Source organism: Nicotiana tabacum, chromosome 8, assembly GCF_000715075.1.
Source record: "Nicotiana tabacum cultivar K326 chromosome 8, ASM71507v2, whole genome shotgun sequence".
Lineage (NCBI taxonomy): Eukaryota > Viridiplantae > Streptophyta > Magnoliopsida > Solanales > Solanaceae > Nicotiana > Nicotiana tabacum.
This window is the reverse complement of record NC_134087.1, coordinates 181,125,791-181,136,105: the sequence shown is the minus strand read 5'-3', so window position 1 is coordinate 181,136,105 and position 10,315 is coordinate 181,125,791. Positions and strand designations below refer to the sequence as shown.

Sequence of the window (10,315 nt, the reverse complement as noted above, 5' to 3'; positions counted from 1 at the left end):
GTTGCTTTTAAATGAGGGAGTCATTCGGAAAAGATACACATGCTTGAGCCTAATTATTAGTACCAACCAAATCCATAAGTATGGTTCTTAAATTGGGGAATGTGATATGTAAATGATAGCAATACCACTAGTGTTTTACGTGGTAAATCCTCATTGAATTGTTGGTTTTGATTTGCTTGAGGACAAGCAAAAGCTTTAAGCTGGGGGTGTTGATGAGTGGTGATTTTACCACTCAATCCAGTCTCTTTTCCTTAGCTTTTATGTCATTTAACTATAATATGAGATCATTTATGGTGTGTATTGTTAGATTTTCAGGAAAATGATGCCAGGAAGTGATTTGATTTCAATTGGAGTGGAATTGAGCAAAAGGGTGGAAACATGCAAAAACTCCCCAGTGATTCCGCATCAACGGAAGGATGGTCACAGAAGCGACCCCGAATCTGTGAGAAAATGACCGTTTCTGTGGAAATGGCTGAGCATGCAAGAAACCGCATTTGCGGTTATAATGTCGCTTCTGCAGTGGCGCATCTGCGCCTTTTGCACCGCATCTGCGATTATAGAGTTGTACAGGGACCCCGTATCTGCGAGTAGATTTCCGCTTCTGCGGTAGCGCATCTGCACTTTTGGGGTCCGCATCTGCGGTACCAAGCATATCTCTATACGCCGCTTCTGTGATAAGGAATCCGCATCTGCGGAACTGCATCTGCATGAATTGTTTTGTAGATGTGGTGGACAGGCATCAAATCTGGGAAGATTAGTCAATTCACATTTTCTCAACCCCAAACCATTTTTATACTCGTCCAAGCATATATCTTAGGGATCTTTGGCATATTTTCAGTTCTTAGCGAGAGAACAAGGTTGGAAGCTAGGGTTTTGCACACACAATTTGGTTTTTAAGATTTGATGCTTGTGGTTAAGATTTTCTTACCCATTTATGTTGCTTTCTTCATTTCCTTGCTTTGTATTGTATATCTAAGTGTGTAGTATTTTATCCAACACTTGAATCTTGTTTATGGAAATATTCTTGTTTAAAGTGTGGATTAAATACCTTGTTGTGCTTATGTATTGATTGAACACTAGTATGAGTAGTGAACCGGGTAATCTAAGGTTTTGGGTGAAACCGTTGTGGATGAACTTGTTGTTATATTAATATAGTTTTGAGTTGGTTGTTAATCTCTATTTGTTCAACTACGTTTTGATTTTGGTTAGTTGAAAGGATCCTCAATTAGCCGTGCCTATTTATTATGTATCTGCTTGAGAGAGACTGCATATTTAGGTAATTGTTTGAACAACATCACTCCTGGAGTATAGGCGAGAGTCATAACCGAGGGTTTAGAGGTTGGAGTAGAGATAACGATACCTCAGTTGCGATCTAAGTGAACTATAATGCGAATCTAGCTAGCGTAGCTTGAGAGAGTGCGTCTAGTAAATTATCATAATTACTTGAGAGAGAATTATGATAGCTGGAGAGTTCATGATCGATAGAGACAGCTAAATCATAGCTATAAGAAACATACGACTAAGGAAATCAACAACGGGGGATTAATTAGCATAAACTAGCTCATATTTGTAAAGTCATGAAATACATTGGATCGTTCTCGAGTGTAATCCCGATGCAACCATACTTGTAGCCATTGATCATTTTAATTGCTTTCTAGGTTAGTTTATATTTTCACATTTAGATATAAATATTTTCCAAACCATATTCTAAGCATTTGGCATTGCGCAATAAGTGATAATTTTCTTACATTCCTAATCGCCTACATATTGTTCTCTGTGGGATTCGACCCCGACTCATAGTTGGGTAAATTATATTGCATGCGACCGTGACCATTTACTTTTTAGTAGTGGATTTGGACGACATCAGGTATTCCGGGAGATCCCCCTATTTTTCCGCTGGTGGCATAGCCATTGCAGGTGCAGTAGGATGGATAGGACCTGGCATCCCCGAAACTGTGTTAGCAGTAACAGTCACAGCAGGATCAATTTGTTCCTCTCCGTTAGTCATTTCTGTCAATATGACACAAACAGATTCAGTAAATGGTGAAGTGTTTAATCATTCAACCCAAGACAATACAGTGAAGAGATTATTCTTCAAACTAATTTTAACACAGTGAAGAGATTATTCTTCAAACTGATTAGGAGTAGAAAACCACGAAGGTTTTAGTCTCCTCAGTCACTTTGAAAATCAGAACAGCAAGGATATATATATAAATAAAATTCTTTCAGCTTGTTAGATATTCTGAATTTATAAGTGACTAAAACAAAAAAAATAAATGAACAGAAATTGGTAGTATTATGTCCCGAGCCCACAAATTCCTTGTGTGTCCTTAAAGAATCTTATCCTCTCATTGTTTCCCAAGGTTTACGGATAAATTCTTCCCAGGATAGAACGAAACTTTCAACTTAGCGATAGCGGCGCTTCAAACCACTAAGTTATCAGCGAACTCAAAATTATGGTGTAAATCAGACAACCGACTTACTTTGTTTTGAAAGTAATAATGCAGAAAGAAGAAGGAGATGAAGCAGAAGATTTCAAGATAAAAAAATTCTGAAGGAACAGCCTCTCTAGTGGTTGTTTAACGCGGGAATATTTAAATAAAATTAAAGACGGAAATTAATTAATTTATTGTTACAAATAATGGTCAATCAAAATATTAATATAAAATATTAATATTTAATTAATTAATTTCATTTTATTGGTCCAAAAAATTAAGTTAATCAAATCAATTGACCGAATCCGAATCCGAGCCAAGCGAGCGACGACGACGATGGCTCTGGCTTCTTTTTGAAGAATCTCACCCCACCTCCTCTTTCTTCTGGTTAAAGAAATAGACTTTGAGCTTAACTCAACCTCAAAAGCTGTTAGATATTCTGAATTTATAAGTGACTAAAACAGAAAAAATAAATGAACAGAAATTGACAATATTATGTCCCGGGCCCACAAATTCCTTGTGTGTCCTTAAAGAATCTTATCCCCTCATTGTTGCTCAAGGTTCACGATAAATCTTCCCAGGATAGAACGGAACTTTCAACTTAGCGGTAGCGGCACTTCAAACCACTAAGTTATCAGCGAACTCAAAATTATGGTGTAAATCACACGACCAATTTACTTTGTTTTGAAAGTAATGATGCAGAAAGAAGAAGGAGATGAAGCAGAAGATTTTAGGATAAAAAATTCTGAAGGAATGACTGCTTATTTATAGCCAACGAATTTCTGGATTGAAAGGTTGTGAAAGTGGTTGTTCACACTGCAGTTGGCTATTCGTGAAATGCAGCCTCTCTGGTGGCTGTTTAATGCAGGAATATTTAAATAAAATTAAAAACGGAAATTAATTAATTTATCGTTACAAATAACGATCACTCAAAATATTAATATAAAATATTAATATTTAATTAATTAATTTCATTTTATTGGTCCAAAAACTTAAGTCAATCAATCATATCAATTGACCGAATCCGAAACCGAAACGAGCGACGACGGCGACGGTGCGAGGCCCCTTCCTCTTAGCTCCTTTCAAGAGCTTAAGGAAGTGCTTCTATAAACCCAACAAAATACTTGTCTTTGACCAATGAGGGACAAAGTGCAAAAGCCAAAAATTGTCTTTTCACCTTCTTTCCTCATTTCCCATTCACACTACCACACTTCAACCCCCAACAATCCCCCACATGAATGGGGAATGATGAACATGCATGAAAATGTTTGTGTGATTTGCAAATAAGAACTAATTGCATCAGGATAAGTAGGTTTCCCTTTGAACTTTCCGTAGTGAGCATATATCGGATATACTCGGTCAATCAGTAGATTTAATATCTTTGAACCGTCGAGCTTTAGTGTATACCTAGACAAAATATGTCACACAATTAATCCTTATCCATATTTTGGTTCTCATTGTTGTGTTCATTTTAGCCATGAACACCACCTGGTTTCATAAGTACGTAGAGAACTGGCCTTACAATATTCTCTTTGAAGCGGATTACACTTCACACTTTTATAGGTGATTCCTAAGTGTATTATCCCGTAGATACACTATTTAATATACCCCATATCAAACTTAGAAATCATTAAAAAGTCCTAATGCTTTATCCTTGGTACTAAACATTGTCTGCATCACGATAATGGACCAACATTTTATTTGACAATGTTGGGCCGTCACTAATGACTATGTTTGATCTCCTTGAACCTAGATCATGGGATCTTCAGTCTTCTAGGTAGAGTTACCGCCATAGTGACTTGTCCTCGGCCATAGTCCCATTCCCTTTGATGACTTCTCAACCGCCTCTCTAGATAGGCCTTTTGTAAGCGGATCCGATACATTATCTTTTGACTTTACATAGTCAATTGTGATAATTCTACTAGAGAGTAGTTGTCTAACAGTATTATGCCTTCGTCGAATGTGACGAGATTTCCCATTATACATAACGCTCTCAGCCCTTCCTATTGTTGTTTGACTGTCGCAATGTATGCCTATAGGTTCCAAAGGTTTGGGCCAAAAAGGAATGTCTTCTAAGAAATTCCGAAGCCATTCAGCTTCTTTACCGGCCTTGTCTAAAGCTATAAACTCAGACTCCATTGTAGAGCGAGCGATGCATGTCTATTTGGACGACTTCCAAGACACTTCTCCTCCACCAATGGTAAAAATGTATCCACTTGTGGATTTTGTTTCCATAGATTCGGTGATCCAATTTGCATCACTATATACCTCAATAATTGTGGGATAATTATTGTAATGCAATACATAGTCTTGAGTATATTTCAAATATCCCAAAACTCGTTTCATTGCTATCCAATGAGCATGGTTGGGATTACTTGTGTATCGACTAAGCTTACTTATTACACAAGCTATATTAGGTCGTGTACAATTCATAATGTACATCAAACTTCCCAACACTCGAGCTTATTCCAATTGAGATTTGCTTTCACCTTTATTCTTTACAAGAATATGGTTTAAATCAATTGGCGTTTTCGCTTCTTTAAAGTCCAATCATTTGAACTTTTCAAGAACCATTTTAATATAATGAGATTGAGACAAAGCTAGACCTTGAGGAGTCTGTAGGATCTTAATTCCTAAAATTAAATCGACAACTCCTAAGTCTTTCATATCAAACTTACTAGTAAGCATGCGCTTAGTAGCATTTATGTTAGCAATGTCGTTACTCATTATCAACATATCATCCACATATAAACAAACAATGACTATTTGATTTAGAGTATTCTTAATGTAAACACATTTGTTACACTCATTGTTCTTGAAACCATTTGACAACATTGTTTGGTCAAATTTCACATGCCATTGTTTTGGTGCTTGTTTTAGTCCGTAAAGTGACTTAACAAGTCGACAAACCTTCTTTTCTTTTCCGGGAACTACAAATCCTTCAGGTTGTTCCATATAGATTTCTTCCTCTACATCCCCATTTAAGAAGGTCGTGTTTACATCCATCTGATGGATTTGAAGGCCATACACGGCGGCTAACGCTATTAACACCCGAATAGATGTAATCCTTGTTATCGGCGAGTATGTGTCAAAGTAATCAAGACCTTCTCGTTGTCTAAACCCTTTAACAACTAATCTTGCCTTATATTTGTCAATAGTACCATCAGCTTTCATTTTCCTTTTGAAAATCCATTTAGAACCCAAAGGTTTATTTCCCAAAGGTAGATCAACCAATTCCCAAGTATGATTACTTAATATGGATTCTATCTCACTACTGACTGCCTCTTTCCAATATTGTGCTTCCGAGGAAGATATTGCTTCTTTGAATTGAGGCTCATTTTCCAATAAGAATGCCAGAAAATCTGGTCCAAAGGAAGTAGCTGTCCTTTGACGTTTACTACGTCTTGGAGTTTCCTCATCAAACGTACTTTCCTTTGCTTCTTCCCTAGGTCGCTTAGATTTTTCATTAGACGACTCACATTCCATTTTATACGGATAAATATTCTCAAAAAAATCAGCATTATCCGATTCAATTACCGTATTAATATGAATGTCGGGATTTTCTAATTTATGAACCAGAAACCGATATGCCTTACTATTTGTTGCATATCCTACGAAAATACAATCAATGGTTTTTAGTCCAATTTTTACCCTTTTGGGTTTAGGAACTTGCACTTTAGCCAAACACCCCCACACTTTAAAATATTTTAGGTTGGGTTTCCTTCCTTTCCATTTTTCATATGGAATGGATTGTGTTTTGCTATGGGGAACTCGATTCAGTATTCGATTAGCTGTAAGAATAGCTTCCCCCTACAAGTTCTGAGGTAAACCAGAACTTATTAATAAGGCGTTCATCATCTCCTTTAACGTTCTATTCTTTCTTTCTGCAATTCCATTAGATTGCGGTGAGTAAGGGGCAGTTATTTGGTGAATAATGCAATTTTCCAAACATATTTCTTCAAAAGGAGATTCATATTCGCCGCCTCTATCACTTCTTATCATTTTGATCTTTTTGTTTAATTGTGTTTCAACTTCATTTTTGTATTGCTTGAATGCGTCTATTGCTTCATCTTTACTATTAAGTAAGTAAATATAGCAATATCTAGTACTATCGTCAATGAAAGTTATGAAATACTTTTTCCCACTACGAGATGGTATTGACTTCATGTCGCAAATATCCGTGTGAATTAAGTCTAAAGGATTTGAATTCCTTTCTACTGACTTATAAGGATGCTTAACATACTTTGATTCCACACATATTTGACATTTCGAGTTATTGCATTCAAACTTAGCTAATACTTCCAAATTAATCATTTTTCGCAAAGTTTTGAAGTTGACTTGGCCTAAACGTTCATGCCATAAATTATTTGACTCAAGCAAGTAAGATGAAGCTGAAATTTTATTCATATCAATGGCAATTAATTGAGTTTAAAAAGGCCCTCAGTCAGGTAACATTTTCCTACATACATTTCATTCTTACTAACTACAACCTTGTCGGAAACAAAAACACACTTAAAGCCATTCTTGACTAGAAGTGATATCGAGACTAAATTCTTCCGCATTTCAGGAACATGAAGAACATCTTTTAGAGTCACAATCTTTTCTGAAGTCATCTTCAAAGCCAGCTTTCCCGTTCCTTCAATTTTTGCTGTAGCGGAGTTTGCCATAAACACTGTCTCGTTGGGTCCAGCGAGAGCATAAGAAGTAAACAACTCCTTGTTAGCACAGACATGTCGAGTTGCTCCTGAATCAATCCACCATTCTCTAGGATTTTCGACTAGGTTGCATTCTGAAAACATGGCACATAGGTCGTCTATTTCATCATTCTTCTCCATCTATTTATACTACTTTTGTTCTGTATCTTACGGCAAAATTATGTATTTTAAAAGTTGAAAGCTTCATGTTTAGACAGAAATTACTCGGCTACTTCATCGAATAAGCACATCCTTCCACCATGATATAACATTATTTTATTAAGAAAAGAAAGTAACCATACACATTTTATTACAAAAAGAAACTTGAATACACAACGAAATGAGTAACAAACAAAACTTTTATTGGTACAAAGAATAAAGAATTTCATACTCTCATCTCACAGACAAACAACCAATCCCAAAAACCAACTGAATATGCATTGACCTTAGGAAGTAGATCAAGTGAATCGATCTTCTAAAATCTTGAACTCTTGCACTCAGCTGAAAAACCTTGAGGAAACCTCTTAGAATCAGCACAATAATTATAAACCATGTGTCTGCTTTGCACCCATCTTAGTCTATTCCTTCCCTTTCCATCAAGTTCATGAGTTTGCCATGGCTTAGCATTGTTTGCTGAATTGCTGGATTTACATGACGAGGTACCGGATAACACTGCACAACCATCGATATTGATGTTTCTGTAGTAAGCAGTGAAAGGAGCAAGTGTCCAATCTGTTTTGACTCTGCCTCCTTGTGTTGCCCACTCATCTGCATTCCATAAGCTGCAGTATACTCTCATTGCTTGGCTCTTTGGGAATGGAATGCCTATGCTTTCATGGTTGTTGTATACTCTAATGGGGCTGTTGTCCACTAAAAACCTGATTATATCAAAGAATGCATAGGTAAGATAAAATGTAAAACTAACAGAAATACAAGAACTTAGATCTAAACTTATATACATTAACAGTGTAAGTTTTTCTTGTTACACTATCAGTGTAAAATTTAATATGTTATAGAAAGTCATAGAATATGCTTTATTTTTCAGGTAACTAGTTTGACTTAGACAGTTAGTTGTATTCATCTGCTATATGGCGAATAGTGTAAAAATTTCTTGTATATTTTCAGTATGTAGAAGTTAAACTCTGGATATATAAGAAAGATATATGTAAGGGATTGTCTAACTTACACTATGCGATGAGGGTTCCAGACAATGGTGTAAGTGTGAAATGCAGCAGTTGGATCGAACCAAAGGTGGAATTGTTGTTCTTTGTTTCCTTTTCCTTGTGTATAAACATTGGTATGGATAGTGTAGGGCTGGCCAGAAACATTGCCCAAGAACTCAAAATTAATCTCATCATGTCCTTCTCCTTGTGAAGATAACTGATGAAAACAAAGAAAAGAAATCCATGAGCTCATATGACATACTATAAGAATTACTAGTACACTAGAGTTGTATTTAGTAAGAGAAACTTACAAAGAAAGTGGTGACTGTGCCAGCGGAATTTCCAGGGACAAGCTTGAGTTGCATATCAAATCTTCCGAATAAATACTCATTCTTGGACTGAAAACCAGAGCCTGAAAGTTTATCAAGAGTGAGGGCGAGGCCTCTGCCGCCTTCTTGTATTTTACCACGTCCTTCGCCCCAAGTAATCACAGCGTCTCTGTAGAAGTTACCCGCTGAGGCTGCTAATAGTTGGATGCTCATTAGTACGCTAAGCAGAAGCATTGCTGTTGAAACTTTAGAAGCCATTTTCTTAGCTGAAATTGATAAAGAGAAAAGGGAAAGAGTGTGAGGTGATGATGCACTGATTTGTAAAGGAGGGATTTTTATAGGTGAATTATGAAGCTGAACATAGTAGGAAGGATCAGACTAATGAGAGGAATTATGGGCAACTGGGGCAAGGGCTGTGAGCTGTAAACCTTAGTTAATTCAAAATTATTGGGAACAAAAGTATTGGTATACGTGTGGGGTTCTTTCTTTTTGGATGAAAATGAGATCCAATTTTCACTACCTCATCTTAATATGTCTCTTCTTTAATTGCCATTAGGATACAGCTATTGCTAACACACAAGGGTACGTTAGTATAGTTCAATAGTTTTCTTTTAGTCAAAGGTTCTCATTATACTGTTTTACAGTGACTATTAATTTGGTAAATTGAGAGTTTTGTCCCTTTTATATTTTTGTGCAAGTTTTAAGTTTTTACATTTGCTAGATTCTTATTTTATAATATCAACTTGGAGTACTCTATAAATTCTAAGTTGATACTAGCCATTTATTGTTGATTGTAGCTAGTCTTTAAAGAATTATATACACTATCTATCCTTGTAAGAAAATTTTAAACTATCTAATCACCTTTACCTCTTATTTTCAAAATTATAAATCTCATATATGTACCTGTAAATACTCTTTGGGTTACCTTATAGTATAAAAAATTCTTTACATTAATCGTGTATATATGTGTATTAGTGTATATAACTTCAGCTTATTGTATATATATTTTCAACTTTTACACGTACAGAATTTGAACTCGCTGTGCAAAACATTTAAGGAAGCATCCCAACCAACAATAATGGCTATACCAAACATTTGGAACAAAATAATTCAAGACGGTGCTTAATACAACAGAGGTCCAAAACACTTTGAAAGAAACATGAAAATAATGGAGCAATAAGTAGTGCATAACGAACTAAATTTAAACACTGTACGTAACAATTTGGTAGCCAGTCTTTTCATTGGAAGTGGATGCTAATTACTAGCTTCATAATAGCTGATGCTCAGTCAGAAGTCATGTGCCAAAAAATAATTGACCAAAGATCATAATTTCTTCCAAAATGAACATTGACAATATCTTTTTTGGGTTTTTTATTCGGTGTCCGATATTCGTATTAAAACCCGATTAATTCATATTCGCACCGAGAAATTTCACTTTGGAAGTAAACCGCTCCTTACTAAAAACGATTTCATATCCTATATCGCAAACTCCCGACCTCTTATTAAGGAAAAAAAAAAGTACTTACACTCCACCACAACGTTTGTGATGAATGTTGGTTATTGAAATTAACACTGCAGTGAAGAATTGAAGCTGACACAAGAGCTCCAATGGAGGTTCTCGAGAGTTCTACGAGAGTAGAGAGAGAGAGAGTATAAAATGAATTGTGAAATGAAACTCTACTATCTTCTCATTA

At 35.9% G+C, this 10,315-nt stretch overlaps 1 protein-coding gene across 1 annotated transcript; it reads right to left on the bottom strand.

The window, feature by feature from the left end:
* Positions 1 to 7,390: 7,390 nt before the first annotated feature.
* On the bottom strand, positions 7,391 to 8,940 carry LOC107763987 (xyloglucan endotransglucosylase protein 1-like). The gene is made up of 3 exons (XM_016582511.2): positions 8,604 to 8,940; positions 8,316 to 8,509; positions 7,391 to 8,007 (listed from the first exon to the last, which is right to left on the bottom strand). Exons 1-3 carry the CDS (start codon positions 8,877 to 8,879, stop codon positions 7,605 to 7,607), a joined length of 873 nt encoding a protein of 290 aa, XP_016437997.1. The 5' UTR covers positions 8,880 to 8,940; the 3' UTR covers positions 7,391 to 7,604.
* Positions 8,941 to 10,315: the final 1,375 nt, after the last annotated feature.